The sequence below is a fragment of the Telopea speciosissima genome, chromosome 1, assembly GCF_018873765.1.
Source record: "Telopea speciosissima isolate NSW1024214 ecotype Mountain lineage chromosome 1, Tspe_v1, whole genome shotgun sequence".
Lineage (NCBI taxonomy): Eukaryota > Viridiplantae > Streptophyta > Magnoliopsida > Proteales > Proteaceae > Telopea > Telopea speciosissima.
The window spans coordinates 13040085-13058512 of record NC_057916.1 but is presented as its reverse complement, the minus strand read 5'-3'; the positions used below and the strand labels follow the sequence as shown (position 1 = coordinate 13058512).

The window sequence follows — 18428 nt, the reverse complement described above, 5'->3', positions numbered from 1 at the left end:
ATTCTCAGAAATAGGAATTAATAAACCACCATCAACAAATACTGTTTAAGATTGAACTACTTAACTTATATGAAATACCAAATCGTTCCACATTATGTAGTATCTTGATGCTTATGCATTACCTTGAACTTCTAGAGCCTCAAACAATTGAAAGGAATTTGAATATTTACCACACTGTTTATTCACCAAGATCAAAAGATCAACTGATCCAACCGAATAGTCATGGGTAACTGTTTCAGTGTGACTCCTGCTGTACGCTGTTTTTCTATCTCACTCATAGTGGAGCAAGGAGAAAGGGCCATTGTGAGGGTGATTTGTTTTGGGAGACAATTAATAGTTTTAAAATGCGTCTCCATTTATATGGTGAAGCCTGAACTTCTTGGGAGTACAAAAGTGGACCAAAACTAGATGATAATTTATGTATATACCTTCATATTGATCTAGATGATCAAAGTGGAAGATATTAATTTTTCCAATACCTTCATATTCATCTACATGACAATTTATGTATATAAAAAAAGGGAAATTTAAACATACCACCCCTGGGGTTTGACGAAAGGATATTTTCACCCCCCAGTTTTGGAAAATTCTGCGTACCCCCCTGAGGTTTGCAAACGGTAACAAATAAGCCCATTCCGTCAGTTCATGACTAACACTGTTAAAAATTAGACTTGAACTGACGGAATTACCCTTCTAAGAAGAACCAAAAAAACAAAACAAAACAAAACCTGCAACTCATCTTCCCAAAATCGATTGGGGAAGATGAGTTGCAACCATCCCAGCACCCCATTGATTCGTTAAAACATTTGCCACTCAATCACTCCTCTTCAACCTCTTTGCCTGAACCAAATCATCACCATCTTCACCATCACTCTCTGCCCCACCCTCAAACCCTAACCCTAAACTCTGATTTGTTCACCATCACTCCCTGTCTTTCCTTTAAGGCCCGTACAAAGCAATGGGTTCTTCAATTTTTTTTTCAGTCATGAAGAGACTTGCTAGCTCAGATTCATTGGGTGCTATGATCTCCGTCTGCCCATTTACAGGTAAAACATGTAGATCCAAATTATAATAAAAATTTCACGTCTTTATTAGATCTGCACAAGACGGTTGCATTTGGCGGCACCGGTTGGCCTGGTAGCGATTGCCCGATCAAGCAGGCACTGTCAGTGGTTAATTCGATCCAGCAAAACAGGGGGCTTCATGTCGCACACGGACTCATTCCTGCGATGGTTGCTGCATTTATTGTTCTGTTCCTTATAGACAGCCCTGCGCTAGAGCTTGCCCATAAGGTAGCCCTCGAGACGCTTATCCAGATAGAGTGCGAAGGTGCGAACGAAGGCGGTGAAATCCCAAGGGCTTTAGTTGGAATCGTCACGGAAGCTGGAGAGGTTGAGGATCTTGGCACCTCGTTTCATGGCAAGGAGGACTTCGCGTGGGAAGTGAGGGTCTCCGTCTTGGAAGATGCGGAGGACGAGCATTAGCGATTTGAGTGCCACTATCCATTTACGCGTGCGGCCAATGCGCTTAGCGATGGCCTGCGCACAAGCAGCTGCGTAGTGCTTGGAAGAGGAGATGTAGAGGAGAATCTCGTTAATGTAGCCTAGGTGAAATAAATCTCACTTAGGACCAGGTTCTGTTTTAGGGTTGGCCGAATGGGCAGTTTAGGGTAACTAGGGCAAAATTAGGGTTAGGAATGGGAGATTGAGTTAGGGTTTTATTGGGTAATGGTCTGCAGAATTTTAGGAGTCTATTAGAATAGGTTTTAATGAGGTTTGAATAAGAAATAGAAATTCAGAAATATTAGGGTTAGGGTTTGGGTTTCCAGATTTAGGATCTAAGCTGAAACTAGGGTTAGGAGCAGATTTAGGGGCTGGGCTTTAGGTCGAGTTTTCCTAGCAGAGAGGGGGTGGTTCGGCTGGACTTTGGTGGGGTTTTGATGGCTGGTTAGGCCTAGGCAGATCTTAGGTTTTCTGGGTTTTTATGTTGAGGGAGGGAATTAGGGTTTGTAGTGGATAAGTGAGGCTGCAACTGAGATCGAGTGGGAGGGTTACTGTGATGGACCTGTGGTTAGGTTTTGAGTGTAATCTGATGAGGGAATAAGGCTGTGATGAATGTAGATGAAGCTAGGGTTTGGGGAAGTCGATTAGGTTAGATGGAAGTAAGAAGAAGAGATGATAAAGTTGCAGGAAATTGTAACTCTTACTGGAATTGCAGAATTTCAGCAGCAGCAACCTTGAAGAACTTGAAGGAAGAAGAAGACGAACCTCCCGATCTGCAAGATGCAAGGAGTCGCCGGATTACTCCAGCCCTAGCCCTTGATATTACTCACAAGGGGCCTTGATATGACACACAAGACAGAGAAGCAGCAGCAGTCATGGCGGCAGCAGCAAGAAGAAACAAAATTTCAAACATAATAGGTGGGGGAGCCTCCCACGAAATATCTATTTATAATAAAAGGGGGGGGCAAAAGGCCTTACAAATAATCAACCTAAAAGCAAATCCTAGTCAGATTCGGAGTGGGAATTCCTAATCTGAATCCTAATCACAAACATAAAACATAATAGACTTATACTCTAAATAGGAGTATAAGCTTAAACAAATAAAATAAAAAAAACACCTATCCCTCTAAAATCGTGGAGGGAGAACTTAAGAAAATAAATATAAAAAGACTGTTTTAACCCTATCATAAGAAAAATAAAAAGGCTCCAACGAAAATCAAAGAACAGCCAATTAAATCATGGTTTCGGCTTCTGTATCACTCGTTCACATACTTTTCTTCGATTGGCACGGCGTCATGAGTTGTGGCCTTGAGAATTGCGATTTCCAGATTCGAGGAGTTGGTTTTGGCTACCAGGGCAAGTCCGATGCTCGTCTGATCCTTCATTGCTCCTATTGCCTTCCTCAGCTTGCTTGACATTGTTATTACTGTTAATCAATTCCGCGTCTTCTCTCTTCCGTCCTCTCTGTTTTCCAAGCTCTCAGGTACCAAAACTTGCAGAGACAAATTAAATTAACGAACAAGATTTTAATGGAAACTGATAAGTAGAGAAAAAGCGGAGAAGAAGAAAGTGGCAAGAGTTTCAGAACCACTTACGCCACCACTTCTTCCCCTTATGGTTTTGAAACCTGCAACTCATCTTCCCCAATTCGATTGGGGAAGATGAGTTGCAGGTTTGTTTTTTTTTTCCCCTTTGTAAGGGTAATTTTGTCCATTCACCTTTTTTTTTTTTGTTCTTCTTAGAAGGGCAATTCTGTCAATTCAAGTCTAATTTTTAACAGTGTTAGTCATGAACTGACAGAATGGGCTTATTTGTTACCGTTTGCAAACCTCGAGGAGGTATGCAGAATTTTCCAAAATTGGGGGGTGAAAATATCCTTTCGTCAAACCTCAGGGGTGGTATGTGTAAATTTCCCAAAAAAAAAAAACAACTAATTCAGGATTGCTCAACATCAGTCCATCTAAAACATGAAATTGAGACCGGTTGCATACAGAGAAAGCAACATATGTTCCACTACAGTCGTTATGATAAGCCAATGTCACAATATTGCAATGAGCTTCTATAGAGACAGAGAGAAAACAAAAATATGTAAACACGGGAGGATAGACAAATCACTTCCTTATAAGATTACAAAGTCAAAAATTTAAGGATGAGGATGAAGAAAATATGTAAGTAACAAGTCTGATCTAACATTGTCATCATAATGGCAGGGAACCAGTCTGATCTAGGCCACTTGAGAGCTGTACAGGAGGAAGATGCATGGGTTTTGGCGGAGAAGGAAGGACTCTCGTTTCTTGAGACATCAGCATTGGAAGCATACAATATTGAGAAGGCTGTCCAAACTATTTTGACAGAGATCTTCCACATCATAAGCAAGAAAGCACTGGCAGCCCAGGAAGCAGCCAAATCAACTAGTCTTCCAGGTCAAGGGACCACAATCAATGTTAGTGATGCATCAAGTAATTGGAACAACAGAGGACAGGACTCATCCATACTGAAAGAGAAGTTTTGCACAGACCAATTTTTAGGGTGCTTTAAAAATGTAGAATATTTGTACAACTTGAGAAAAAAAATTCATTGGATGTTGTGAGAAACAGAGTTTTAATCCATCATAGGGAAGTCTGTTAAAAGAAGTGATACATGACCATGAAGAGAGAAGCTAACCAAATAATATCCACATATCCTACAAAGTCCCTGAGAGATAGAACCGGAATACCTAAAAATCAATTTTGGTCAAAATAATGGGTAAAATCCATGCCTTTTGAGCTGATTCCTTCGAATTTTAGTGATGGTGATCCAATTCCTGAGAAAAATTGGGAGTAAATGGAACGATTATATCAGATCTTGGCTATCCAAAACCAAAAACAAACATTCACACAACAGAGACGACCGAGAGAGAGAGAGCGAGAGAGAGTTGTAGAGACTGAGGGACAAACCCTTGATACTGCGACAGAGAGAGACAGATAGAAAGAGATTGTGAGAGAGAGAGAGGGATGAGAGACATCAGTGGACATGGCCTCACCTTGTGAGGAAGCTCCCGTAGTTGCAGGTCTCCTCTTCCCCTTCTAACCGCAGCGCCCTCCGAAATCTGAACTTCACAATGTTGAAAAGCCAAGAAGAAATCACGGGTTTTTTCCCCCAATAAGTTGTCCTCGTTCTTTACAAACAGTCTGTAAAGAACGATCTTTTTAGTAAGGTCCCGTTTGGTAACACTATCGTTCTGGGAGAATGTTCTTTTCACATAAGTGCTCTTTTTCGATTCTGTGCTGTGAGAATAATCTCGTGGAATAAAATAACGTTTGGTAAAACTGTTACATTTTTTGTTCCATAAATAGAAAAAGCACAAAAACAGTGTTTGGTAGACATTTTACAAAATCACTTTTTTATACAAAAAAATTACATAAATGGCATTAAGTTCATTATTAATCCATAATAATTATGATTATATTACTCATTATCATAAATAATACTATAATACTTAAAATTATTTATACTTATTTTGATAAAAATCAACAAACAATGTATCCATGCCCTCAATGAACTACCATTAATCCCTCAAACAAATAAATCCAACAAAACTTGAGTATCCATGTCCTAAATAAACTACCATTAATAAAAAGAGTCAAATAGCAACACACCCACTGCTGGCAAATTTTCTCTTTTCTGAACTCACAAAAGAAGAAAAAGAGAGAGAGAGAGAGAGAGAGAGAAGGGCTTCAACCTTCAAAGTTCAAACAATACAAACTCCAAAGTGTGTTGTCACAACACACAAAACATGCACTTACCTTCTAAAGCACACTCACAAGCATCACTTCTCTTTTGAACATGGGAACATCAAAAACTCTTTTTCTCATGTTCAGCTCTCTCCTTTCTTTTGTTCTTCTTTTTTTTTCCTTTCTTATTCTAATATAAACACTCTAGTCCAAGTCAAGATCATCCAAACACTCTTTTAATTAATGATTTTTAGTATGAGTAATTTACACCTTAAATTTTCATGACTCAACTGGGTATGATCTAGAATTTGATTTATAATACCTGTTGCACAAAGAAAACAACTATTGAAAATGCAAGGTTTCCCTCTCTGCAACACCAAAACTTAACAATGGAGACAAAGAACTCTCTTTAAGCTTTCTTCATTTCTCAATTGATCGAATCCCCTTTCTCGGGATATCTGTACTTAAAAACAACTGCAAATCACCCACATGAGCATGTGGCCTAAGTGGAATCAGATTTATCAACACAACCCAAGGCCATGCCCCTATCCCACCCCTTCCCTCCCAAAAACACCCAATCCAGCCTATACCTTTGTTAGCAAATCAACCTAAGACAAGAAAGACCCCCTGGTAACCAAGGCAGCTGATTTCTGTAGGTACTGTGTTGGGTGAACCTAACTATGTTCAAGTTCAGTAGGAATGGAACAACCCACTCAACAACTAGAAAACAGAGAAGATAGGTCACATTACCTATATTAATGTGGTGTGGTTCAGATTTTAGGATGGAATCTAGAATCACAATGAAGTTCTGAAACCACAGTAGTAACCTGGATCAATTGGGTGGAATGAGGAAGACTGAGAAGTTTAACAGATTCCATAAATTTAATGTAGTTTCCAGAAATTGGATTATTCTGGATTTACCAAACACAACCCCGAGGTTGTATTTATGAGTAAACACTTTCAGAAATTAAAAAGGATAACTGATGGTGAACTAGAAAGCTGAAACAAGAGCTGTAACTTCTCAAAGATTAAGTAACCTGGACAGGGACTTCAACAACACTATAGTCCCACCCTGGTGATTTTTTCAAACCTAAAAATATTATGTTTCCTGAAACTCTAGTTGGTGCAATAGGCCAGCAACTGAATATTTCAAGTAACAGAGCAGTTGTTTGAACTTGTAATATATGAAAGATTAACCTCAGGCTTCAGACCAGAAATCAATAGATATTATTTTAACTATGAAGTTCGAATGGAAACCAAGCAACATGAAAGAATATAAGAAAAAAATGCACAAAGGTAAACACCAAAATCGACTCACTTTTTGGAGGTTGCAGGTATGAACTAAACTTGGTTCACTGCTGATCCAACTTTCTCTCTAGTTTTTCCTGCAAAATCAAATCCCATAGGTTCAAGTTAGAAGAAAAAAATTGCAAGAAATCATATGACATTGCAAGGAATCGTATGGTATATTTTGGGTTTTTAGGGTTCCCCTGCAACCCTGCGATCTTCTATTTTTTATGCAGAGAAGAAGAGATATAGAATCAGAAAGTTTGGCTGGGTTTTCTTCTTCGTTTCTTTTCTTGGGTTTTGGATTTTCCAGTTTCAACAGAGTTTTTTTGGGAAATTTCAGGCAGGGGTTTTCAGAGAGAAATAAAGAAAGAACGCAGGGGCGGGGCTATTTCTTTTAGGTATTTCTTTTTCTTTTTCATAGAGAAATAAAGAAAGAACGCAGGTTTTGGATTTCTTTTTCTTTTCCATGGAAGAAACCCTAAACTCCCTGAAATCTCAGGGTTTAGAGATTCTGCTTGAGAGAGAGAGTCACCTTCGTTGTTGTCAAGTCCAGTTGCAGAGGGGATCGTGCTAGAGAGGATAGCTGACGTAGCAGAGGGTTGTGCGGAGCTCGTGGAAGAGAGAATGGCGTGATAGAGTCACCTTCGTTGTTGTCAAGCGGGCAATTATTTTTCTACCTTTTATTCCAGTCTGTGAGAATAAAAGATTGGAATGTGCCAAACGTGTTTCTATTCTATATGCATACTCGTAGAACAAATAAACACCAGAAGTATTCTCTGGGAGTTTTACCAAACGGGACCTAAGATTTTATTCGGTTTGTTCTTAAAGACCAAAAGAACGAATCGATTAACCAAACACAATTTTACGTTTTTTTCTTCTTAACGCCAAAGAACATTCTTGAGGCCGTTACCAAAAATAGCCTAGTAAAATTGTATAATTTACCGTTCAACAATAGAATTCCCATCATTGATGTCCGTCGAATCCATCCCCAAATTATCTAACAACATTGGGTGTTACACTTGATATATACAAGGGTCGTTGTTTTATTTTCTTCGTGATTGATTAAGTTGATACTGTATATTTCGATTTTAGATATAGCCAGTGATGATAGATTAAAATCCTCTCTAATTCCTTGATTGCCGAGTACAGTGTAGTTTAGGGTTGACACCTGGCAAGCGCGACGTCCAATGGTCTGAAATCAATTGAGTCAGTTCTTTTTTCCTTCTTGAACCCATCACTGTTGGATGCCACGCATGCTAGGTGTTGAGCTCTCAACCCTAAACTATGCCTAAGGGTATGTGTCAATTTGATACCATACCGAATTACCCGTTTATTTGGTACAATAATGGTATGGGAAAATGGTAACGTACTCGGTATCAGTATGGAGGTTGATACCAACGGTATATATCGATACCATATCAAATTACCGAATATCGGTATAGTACCATATTATCATAATATATACAAGTATATATGTATTAAATATATACAATAATTTATATATATAAGAATATAACATACTAAATACAATATATTTCATGCCATATATACTAATTTATAACCGTTAAGAAACTTCGTTCGTTTCGGTCCGGTGGGGTTTCAATTTATTTAGGTTTTTTAATATCAATTTAGATCGGTTTGTTTTCGGGTTTGAACCACAATGAAATATTACATTCATAATTTGTAGTGGGGAAAGATTCGATAAAAAAACACTTTAATGCACCTTCCCCAAGTCAAAACAAGTAAACAACCATAAATAAGATGTGTTCATGTTGTAATTCGAATAAAAAAGAATAATTTGTAATGAGAAGAATGGAAGATAATTAATATATATATATTTTTTTTTTTGTAATTGAAGATAATTAATATATAAATCAATGGATAAATAGAGTTTGTAGCGAAATCATTGTTACAAATCATATAATTTTTTATCAGTATTTGTATGGGGATGATAATTAATATTGAAATCAATGAATAGTTATTGAAAATATAATCAATATTGAAATCACAAAATGAACCCTACTATCAAATTATTTATTTGACAACCAATTAATTTTGCATAGTGAACAAGGAGATCAATGGAAGAAATATTGTTAAAAATCAATATCCCTATTTTTGTCGCTTCATACTCATTGATTTGTAACAATTCTCCTTACAACCAGAAATTCGCTCACTAATATTGAAATCAATTGATAATCAATTAATCTATTCATAACCTTATACTCAAATTTTGTTTTTTTTTATATCGGTTTCATTCGGTTTGATATTGGTCGGTCCGATTTTTAATCGATCCCGTCACACCCCAATCCAATAAGAATTGGTTCGATTCGGTTCGGGTTTTTTCAATCGATCTTAATGGTTTGGGCTAGGTTTTGATACCCTTAGGTATCGATATGGGGTGTTTGACTTTGATACCGTATGAATACCATACTCAATATTAAATATTGTACCGAATACTAGATGCCGTACCTTTTTAGGGAATAGAGAGAGGATTTTTTTTCCAGTGATGATAACTCTTTAATTTATATAGGTGGGGATTTCAAAAAATAGATGCCATGGACTCCTGTGACGGTTGACTTGATACCTCTGGCCAAGCCCAATAATCCAGACGCCCAAAAAACCGACCTCCCAGGCTACTAGTCAAATACCACACTGTAATCATGTCCATTTGTATCTCTTACACCTTAAGAAAACCGTCGCGGACAGTTACGAGTTTGGATCTGTGTTTAGCGTCGTTCGTCCATTCGATGAATGGATAAGTCAAGCTGTCCGAACCGAAAAGAAAAGATAAGGTGACCTTCCACAGGCCACATGACAACCAAGTTGACGTTGCTGCCATTTCAAAAGCTTAGAAAGGAAGAACGCTCTGTTTCCTGCTTTTTCGTCTATCCTTCATGTCCTCTGCTAAAATTTTAATTCTATCTATATAATTTACATCCCTACACACAGAGATGACGGCGTCTCTAAGAAATTCACCTGCAATCCATTGGACCTTGTTTCCCAATCCCAATGCTTCCTCTCAGGTACCCTCTTTCTATTCACAGTAAAACGAGATCATCTGATGCATTATTTTTCTTCCCAAATTTAGTCCAAATGGTTGCTCATTAGCTGTACCATTTCTCCTGTCTGTCCCAGATAGGGCTTCCGAAGCCTGCGTTCTTCCCTTGTTCCAGAAGAGGCCTTCCCTTTTTAGTCAAGGCAGAGCTAACGCCTGCGGCCTCGACTTCTACTCGGCAAGGTTAGGTTTTTCTTCATTTACCTTTTTCTTACTTCAGTCTGTGAATGCACCTTATTTATAGTTTATCTTGGATATTCATGCTAGAGACTCTGTGATGTACTTTGTTGAGGTATCTGCATATAATGTTGATTTAGTATACTTTCCAATTGTAGCTCACTGATTCTGGCGTATGGTAAGTGTTCAAAAAATGCATCAAGATCGGACATGCTTAGCATTGGTGTTTGAATTGATCGACTTTTTGACTTTTTATCTATGCACATTTGTCTTTTTCCCTACAAGTGATTCAATTCTGGCGAGAAGAATGGCCCTGCTCACTGGACTATCCCTAATCCAGTAAATCCTACTGAGTAAGGGAATGAATGTAGACATTTAATCTATTGCATTTTATTGGATGAATGAAAAATCACAGCAAATATTCCAGAAAGACAACTGTGGATAACTACTTCCAACTACCTGGTTGTATCAGCTCAACTAGAGTAGGGACAGTGGGTTTCTAACTGGCTGTTGGATAATGTTGCAAGAGACATTCCTCTTGATTTTATGGTATTTGCTTCTTATGATGTGAAGTAAAAGAATTACAGTCTGAGCATAGAAAAATGTTTCAAACTTAACAAACTGGCATCATAAGATGGCTATTGTGAAAATCCACTTCATTGTGTTTATCAGCTTACTTTTGATATTTGCGGATGCAGTTGCAATTATACGTCAAATAATTCCCTTGATTGCTAATTATATATTTCACATAATACAACTGTCTTGCCATGGGGAGGTGCTTGGTAGCTTCTAAAGCCTCCCACAAATTATTGAAAGGATATGTTTACACTATCCTCGTGATTTGATCCTCTTTGCACTTAATCCTGTTCAGAAACTTGGTTTTGCACAGATTTAAACGACTCAGTGTAAGCATGAAGCAATCTGAAATTGAACCATATACTCTTTGGGCTTGCAATAATAGAAACATGGGCTACCTGTTGGTGTAAAGAGATTGCTATCATGCCCATAACCAGTGGGAAACTGGAATCTAACTGTGTCTTCAGAGATCAGTTAGATCTATGCGTGGACTAGCCAGCATGGGCTACCTGTGGGAGTGAAGATATTGCTGTCATGCCAACAACGAGTCAAAAACTGGAATCCAACTCCATCTTCTGAGATCAATTAGATGAATGCATATACACAGTCCAGAACTGGATGACTCTGGCCATGCTTTTGGTCTTGGTTCATTCTGTAATCATAATCAGAAATTTTCTACATTGGCGGGGCTAATACCTTAAAAAGGAACACCAAACAAATCATTTGAAATGTCATTTGCATAATTGATATTTAAAAAGGTATAGAGCTACTAGAAATGAAGCAAAGAAGATTGTGGGAAAAGCAAGGGCAAAGAAATATGAGGATTTCTATAACAATTTGAGAACAAAGGGGATCTATAAGATAGCTAAAATGCGGGAAAGAAAGAGTAGGGATTTTGACCATGTTAGATGCATTAAAAGTGAGGATGATAAAATATTATTAAGCGATGAGGACATTAAGGAGAGATTGAAATATTATTTCTTCAGCTTACTTAATGAAGACGTTTCGAGTAATGGTGACCTAGAAGGTTGCACTACTCATCAAGATACACCGCATGTCGTAGATATGTATGAAAAGTTAGGGTACCTGAAGTAAAAGAAGCTTTAAAGAGGATGAAAGTAGGCAAGACACCCGGTCCAAATGAGGTCCTAATAGAAGTGTGTAAGAGCTTAGGATTGTGTGGTTTATCTTGGCTAACCAAACTGTTTAATAAGATTATGAGCATGAGGAAAATCCGGATGAATGGAGGAGATGCATTGTGGTTCTGATTTCTAAAAATAAAGGTGATATTCAAAGTTGTAATACCTATAGAAGCATAAAACTAATGAGCCATACTATGAAGTTATGTGAGATAGTTGAAACTGGCCTAAGACATGAAACTACTATTACAAAAACCAATTTGGTTTATGCTAGGAAGATCCACAACAACAGCTATTTACTTATTGGAGACTCAAGATTTAGCGATTGCAAGAAGGATCTTCATATGGTCTTTATTGACCTAGAAAAAGCTTATGACAGAATCCTTAGAGAGTTAATTTGGCATGTACTAGATAAGAGATGTGTTTCAAGTAAATATATGGGTATAGTTAAAGATATGTATGGTAGTGTGGTGACTAGTGTAAGAACCGCTGGGGGGAGGGGGAGGGGTCAAAGTAGTGAATTCCCAATTACAATTGGGTTACATCAAGGATCAACTGTTAGCCCTTATTTGTTTGTGCTTATCATAGATGGTCTAACCAGAGACATTCAAGATCAGGTCCCTTGGTATATGCTTTTTCCTAATGATATTGTTTTGGTGGATGAAACAAAAGTTGGGATTAAAGTCAGGTTGGAACTATGGAGATCAATCTTGAAATCAAAAGGTTTTAAGATAAGTAGAACGAAAAATGGAAAATATGGTGTGTAACTTTAGTTACACTAGGACGGATGCTGAGGTGGTGAAAATTGATGAGATGGAGATCCCACAAAGTGATTATTTTAGGTATGTAGGCTCAATCATAAATAAAGAGAAATAGAGGATGATGTTACACAAAGAATTAAAGTAAGATGTATGAAGTGGGAAGGTGTATCCGGAGTGTTGTATGATCGATGCATTCCTTTAAAGCTAAAAGGAAAAGTTTATAAGACAGTCATACGACAGGTAATGATGTATGGCACGGAATGTTGGGCAGTTAAGAAACATCATATAGATAAACTCAGTGTAGCTGAGATGAGGATGTTGAGATGGATGTGTGGTAAAACTAGGAAGGATAAAATAAAGAATGATCAAATTAGAGCTGATTTGGGAGTAACTCCGATACATGATAAGCTGTGAGAAAGTCATTTGAGGTGGCATGGCCATCTACAACAGAGGACTTTAGATGCTCCAGTACGGAGGAGTGATTTGATTCAGATTGAAGGGGCTAAAAGAGCCAGGGGTAGACCTAAAATGACTCTGGGAGAAGTGAGGAAAGACATGCATAACTTAGGCCTTTTATCATGTATGGCTTTGAATAGAACTGATTGGAGGGTTAGGAGCCGACCCTATTTAGTTGGGATAAGGTTGAGTTGTTGTTGGAATTGATAAAATAGAACGACATCCTCCAGGTCAGTAATGCCTTTGCTTTCATTAATTGATTTCCTCAATATAAGGGAATTAATGACAAATAAGGAAAGCCAACAAGCAGGAACTTCCTCCATACTCAAAATACATGTCAAAGTCAAAGCCAAAACACATGAGAAGTATGGTATCCAAAGCCAAAGCATGATGTGTCTAGATGTAACATTAAGCATATCCCACTTATATAGAGAAACATAGCACTAGAGTGAAATAAACTGTTTTTGCGTTAACAAGGAATGGTAAATATAAGAAAACGATGTAGAAACTCTTGCTTCCAAGGCCAAAGAAAAAAAAAGGTACTCATTATTCATTTTCCCGTTAACAAGTCCATCCCAGTGGAATGATGTTTAACAGCTCCTTATATGCTTTCTGGTTCAGAGAGTTAAAATGTTACTGTAGTTGTATATCTTATGCTTCAGTCTCTCCCCCACATTCTGATCTCTGTTTTCTGATTGACCTTTCCAATAACTAAATGATAATTCCCTTGTGTGTGCTGTTATCCATGTGTGCAGTGCATGCTTGTGTGTGTATTTTGGGGGTTGGGTTTAGAGTTGAAAAGTGAAAAAACAATGGACCAGACACTTTAATTTCCTGGATCATTTTGTTATGCAGATAGATTGGGGAGACGGCAAGTGCTTTCTGTTGGGCCAATAACGACTTGGGTTTCTTTGTTATATTCAACTTCCTCATCTTGTAAGCTTTTCCAGTTCCCTGTATGCATCCTCTTTCCTTTGCATCCATATTTTGTCAACCCCCTCCCAAGCTAGTGGCAATTTGAAACAAATAATTTTCCATGTCTGTTCCTTAATCCTTATTAATGCTTAAGTAGCATTGAAAGCACGCCTGCTGATTGTGCAGTGCATTGGTTCTTTGAATAATGATGGATGATGTCCTAAGAGAACACCCTTGATGTGGCTCAGTTGCTGCAGAAGCTAAAAAAGGATTTTTGACAGTCGTAGACAAGAAGGATGGATATTCATTTCTCTACCCATTTGGATGGCAGGTTTGCTTTTCTAAATTTCTTTCAGTTTCATTATATAGGAATGTATTTGGTAGTCAAAAATATAAAATATATACCAAGATTGCTCTCTTGATGAAGTTAATTCATTGAGCCAGGAAGTAGTCATTGAAGGTCAAGATAAAGTATTCAAAGATGTAATTGAGCCATTAGAAAGTGTCAGCGTAAATATGGTTCCAACAATCAAACAGGACATTCGAGACCTTGGATCCCCACAAGAGGTTTGCCTTATTTCTGTTTTTAGCATATACTTTGTTTTAATAAAATGCAGGTGAAACAGTCATTTTCCGTTTGCACTCCTTGAATTTCTACATGCTTGAACACCTTACAAGGTTGTTATCATTCAATGGTTCAGGTTGCTCAAGCTTTAATAAAAAAAGTATTAGTCCCTCCTTCGCAGAAAAGCAAGCTAGTGGAAGCAACAGAGGTATAATCCCTTTATTTTCTTATTAAAGATCAGTGTATAATTTGTATTTTCCTTTAGTTCTTTGGTAGCAGACTATAGTGTGATCCTCATTATTCATATGCCAATTTCAACTATTTGTTTCATCACTTCTTGAAGCTTAAGTGATTTGATCCATGATAGTATGCTATCCTTTTTCTTTTCCTTTTTTGGGATAAATAACAACTTTATTGATCAAGCAACCAAACAATCCACAACCACACGAATCGACGACTGCATATAAAAACAAAACAACCAAACAACCTGCAACATCATGGACCACATATAGACTAGACACAGGCTACAACAAAACTCTAGAAGCAGATTAGGTCAGCAATAGATAATTGCCAATGCAAATGACATCTATCCTAGCTCCCAACTTTGAGACCTCATCTATGGTGTTGGTAGACATTGGAACCCAACTGAACAAGATAATCATTGAGGTGGCAAAGGATCTGTCTTGTGCCCTTGTCTGAAACTTTTTAATTTCTAAGAACCTCCTCTCAGGTGAAATCCATCCAATAATCACTGATGAATCATCACCTCCAATAATTAATTTATCAGCATCAAAACTCCTGGCAATTTCAATACCCATAATTAAGGATTGAAGTGGACTTTGAAATATCAAGTTTCGTAGTTTTAGTTGTACCAAAGAAAATGATCGTCCGATTGAAAATGGATCTGTGAAATTCCGTACTTCAGTTCACTGGTGTAACTGCATTTTGTTTCCCTTGGCATTTTACTCCAGCTTTCTATACCCAAACCAGTTAGATAGGAAGACATGTGGCTTTTCCATTCAGGCTTTGGGAGGCGGTAAAAGAATGATGTTGTGCAAGACAACCAAATCAGTAATAGGTTTATGAACTGGACTCTTGAAGGCGCTCCAATATTGGGGTCTTTAGTAAATCAAACTAAAACTATATTTCACACAGAACACATTCTAATACTATAGACATGATAATAATATACTTTTGAACACAAAACCAGTCAACTGACTTAATTGGAGAGTTCTAATGTTGTGATTTGACTGTTTTATAAGCTTGTCATAAAATAACATGTGTAGGCCTTCAACTTTCAGTGCATGGATGTGCCCATATTCCATTTTTTGTGGTAGTGGATCGGAAATGGCCGATCCCAGTTATGATTCTTGCCGATTTGAATCGGCCGATAAATACTGAATTTCTAGATTTTAGGACGATTTACAGCTGAATCGGAATCGGAATCAGCGGAGGCCAATCCCGTTGCCAATTCCACTTAGTTGAACCATGCCATATGCGAAATTGACATGTGGTCAACGTCCTGTTTCCTGAGTACTTAAATTATTGGAATGATACTTGTGGTAGACTGGAATTATCTTCATAAAATGTGCATTGTTTTATACTTTCAATACGCACTGCAGTAGCGGGAGCCTTGTGCATTGGGATGCTCTTTTAATACGCACATACGTTAGCTGGGCAATTCCCAGATCTCACTCAAGTTGGAAAAGATTGTAATTCTTGCATGTATTTTTTTCATCATGGTGCAGCATGATGTTGATGGAAAAACTTATTACACATTTGAGTTTGTTGCTCAAGCTTCAAACTTTACCCGGCATGCTCTTGGTGCAATCTCAATTGGAAATGGTACAAACTTAAACTATCTTTTTTTATTCTTTGAGTTTTTCAATGCATAATTCTGCAATACCTCCTTAAAAGGCCTTTTTAAAAAAAATAAAATAAAATGTATAATGATAAGGATTCAGGCTAAGGAGAGAAACTACCCATCCTAAATCATATCTTGACAATCCTGGCAAGGGGTTCCAATAGAATTTTCATCAATTACTCACATAAGAGATTTGGGATATTGAGAGAAAGATCTGATTGGTAATTATGTGAAAAGAGAATTCATGTAATTCTTATAACATGGATCATTGACCTGTTAAAGTGTATGGTTTCTTTACTAATTTAAATAACTACTAGCAGACATGTATATTGAAACTTGGGATTGGATTGCAGGACTCCACTCATTGAAGTCTTTGAAAAAAAAATGTGGGAGAAAAAAGTGTGCAAGGGAATCTTTTGAAAATTTTTTTTTTGAATTTTCCAGTGTAGTTAGCATATGCGTCTTAATCCCCTTTGTCTTGAATTTTCTGATTCTCATCGAGAACTATGGCCTTCTCTTTTCAGGTAAGTTTTACACCATAACAACAGGAGCCAATGAAAGGAGATGGGGGAAGATGAAAGATAAATTGAACACTGTTATTGATTCCTTCAAAATCTTCAATGTTTGAGGCTGTCACCTGCTTCTCTAAACCAGATTAGGAGTAACCCACTTCCTGATAGCAAGAGCGTTTTGCTCCATGACAGGTGTTATGTCTGGGAATTACTGTTGCCTGATCTGTATCGATATTACATCTCTTAACCCTTCAAATACTATCTCAGTTGATTTATGCATTTTTTTTACTTAATCTATCTATTTGCTGTCTTTACATGCTCATTTTTTTTTTTTGTGGTAAAGACATGCTCATTAAAAAGACATGCTCATTTTATTTAACATGGTATTCCCATCTGAAATATGCAAAGGCAAACGAGTTGTGCAATGCCTGTTGTGCCGATGTTGGCAAAAGGTAGATCCACAAGCATTAATACACCTACAAAGGAAACTGAATTGTTCATTTTTGTTAAGAGAGAAAACTCCCATTTTTGGGGCGATGGAACTCCTGCAAATTCAACTATTAAGTTGCTCTCTTAGTTGATTTGCCGGCGATCACTCTGTATGGAGTCGTACTGTTTCTTTTTTTTTTGGTAAATAGAGTCCTACTGTTTCATATTCATATTTAATAGCACCTTTCCAGCAAGGGTTCAGCCTTCATCTAGATTAATGATAGGGTTTAATAATTTCAGTGTAATCTACTTAGGTTTCAAAGTTTTAGGTTTAATGGAGTATCTGACCAACTCTCTTTGGTTTGATATTACTGCTTCCTTCTATGAGGTTTTTCCTCCCCTCCCCCTCCCCTTGAACCATCCAAAGTTTAAGGTTGAAGGTGTTAGTGAGTTCCTTGCATTTCCAATGGTTTCTGAGCTATGTTTTTCCTGTATGAAGATTGAAGATTAATTCTCTTTAATCAGTGCTTGAGACATTTTGAAACATGCTTTAAGCTAAACAAAGTACAAGTACGTGGGAACTGGAACATAGGTAACCAGATTCTCGAGGGAGGGATGGTGCTCCTACTCTCAATCTTCAAATTCTTGCTGTCACTGCATTCAACTGTTGAATTCAAATGTTTGACAGCACAATCCAAAGGAAGCCACTCAACAGCTTCAGACTTCAGAATATGCTTAGAATAAAATGAAATTTTAACTTAATTGGAAAATTCTAAACTAGTTTTATTTTTTCAACTTAATGGCATGCTTAAAAACTATCCTACCTTAATATGGTATTAAATTTTGAAATTCTCACGTTCTTATGTTCCTGCACCCAGTATGCTCTTTCTCTGTGTTTTGATACTCAAGACGAGCATTAAAAGCTTATCAATTTACAGGTTAAAATTCGTAAAAAACCTAGTGCTTGTGCAACGATAAGATGCCATACGATACCACTGTCAATCCAGCTTCCAGACTGAAAAATACATGATATATATCGAAGGGGCACTGTTCTCTGTGCCGCAGCGCAGCCTGCGCCCAGGCACATGGGGATGAGCGCAATGACCACCCTACCCCCCTGCACAAGCTGTCCATGTGCCTAAACACAAGCTGCACTGCAGTACAGAAAACATTCTCCCTATATAGAATTACCAGCCGACGAGAGTCACGAGACTACCCAACTATCTCATAGTCAGAATGGTTTTACGGCAACAATGTACTTCAGCAGAAAAAGCTTCCAGCCTTTGTGTTTGTTTTCTCAAGTTCATACTGGCTGGCTCATGATGTCATCACAGTGGAGCTTCAGTGAGATTGAACTCTGAAAATTAACCGTCGGCCACAAAATAGTTACTTTAAGAAGTTAAATGAGTAAGAAAAATGGTGACGAATGGGAAAAAACCCAGCATTAAAATACTCGGTCCAGCTTCAAACAAAC

General features: G+C 37.7%; 1 protein-coding gene and 1 long non-coding RNA gene across 3 annotated transcripts in view; both read left to right on the top strand.

Moving 5' to 3' along the window:
* The window catches only part of LOC122658048, a 28643-nt gene extending 11592 nt beyond the window's left edge, over positions 1–17051 (top strand). Inside the window, exons 3-5 of the long non-coding RNA XR_006332406.1 lie at positions 984–1046; positions 1571–1577; positions 17039–17051. This is a non-coding gene — a long non-coding RNA (uncharacterized LOC122658048). The remainder of the gene's footprint in view (positions 1–983; positions 1047–1570; positions 1578–17038) is intronic.
* On the top strand, positions 9316–16750 carry LOC122658017 (psbP-like protein 1, chloroplastic). Of its 2 annotated transcripts, none has more exons than XM_043852880.1 (8): positions 9316–9528; positions 9641–9743; positions 13525–13605; positions 13833–13915; positions 14029–14151; positions 14286–14357; positions 15898–15994; positions 16538–16750. In XM_043852880.1, exons 1-8 carry the CDS (start codon positions 9457–9459, stop codon positions 16639–16641), a joined length of 735 nt encoding a protein of 244 aa, XP_043708815.1. In that variant the 5' UTR covers positions 9316–9456; the 3' UTR covers positions 16642–16750. The 2 variants fall into 2 exon arrangements, with proteins under 2 accessions (XP_043708815.1, XP_043708806.1); XM_043852871.1 differs by having other exon boundaries at positions 9316–9532; positions 9636–9743.
* Positions 17052–18428: the final 1377 nt, after the last annotated feature.

What these genes read in the sequence shown, in the direction of transcription:
- LOC122658017 (XM_043852871.1), top strand. Translation starts at nt 9,457, where the DNA reads ATGACGGCGTCTCTAAGAAATTCACCTGCAATCCATTGGACCTTGTTT. An exon ending in CAATGCTTCCTCTCAGGTAC is followed by an intron (nt 9,533 to 9,635) that starts CCTCTTTCTATT and finishes TCTCCTGTCTGT; the next exon opens with CCCAGATAGGGCTTCCGAAG. An exon ending in TGCAATCTCAATTGGAAATG is followed by an intron (nt 15,995 to 16,537) that starts GTACAAACTTAA and finishes TTCTCTTTTCAG; the next exon opens with GTAAGTTTTACACCATAACA.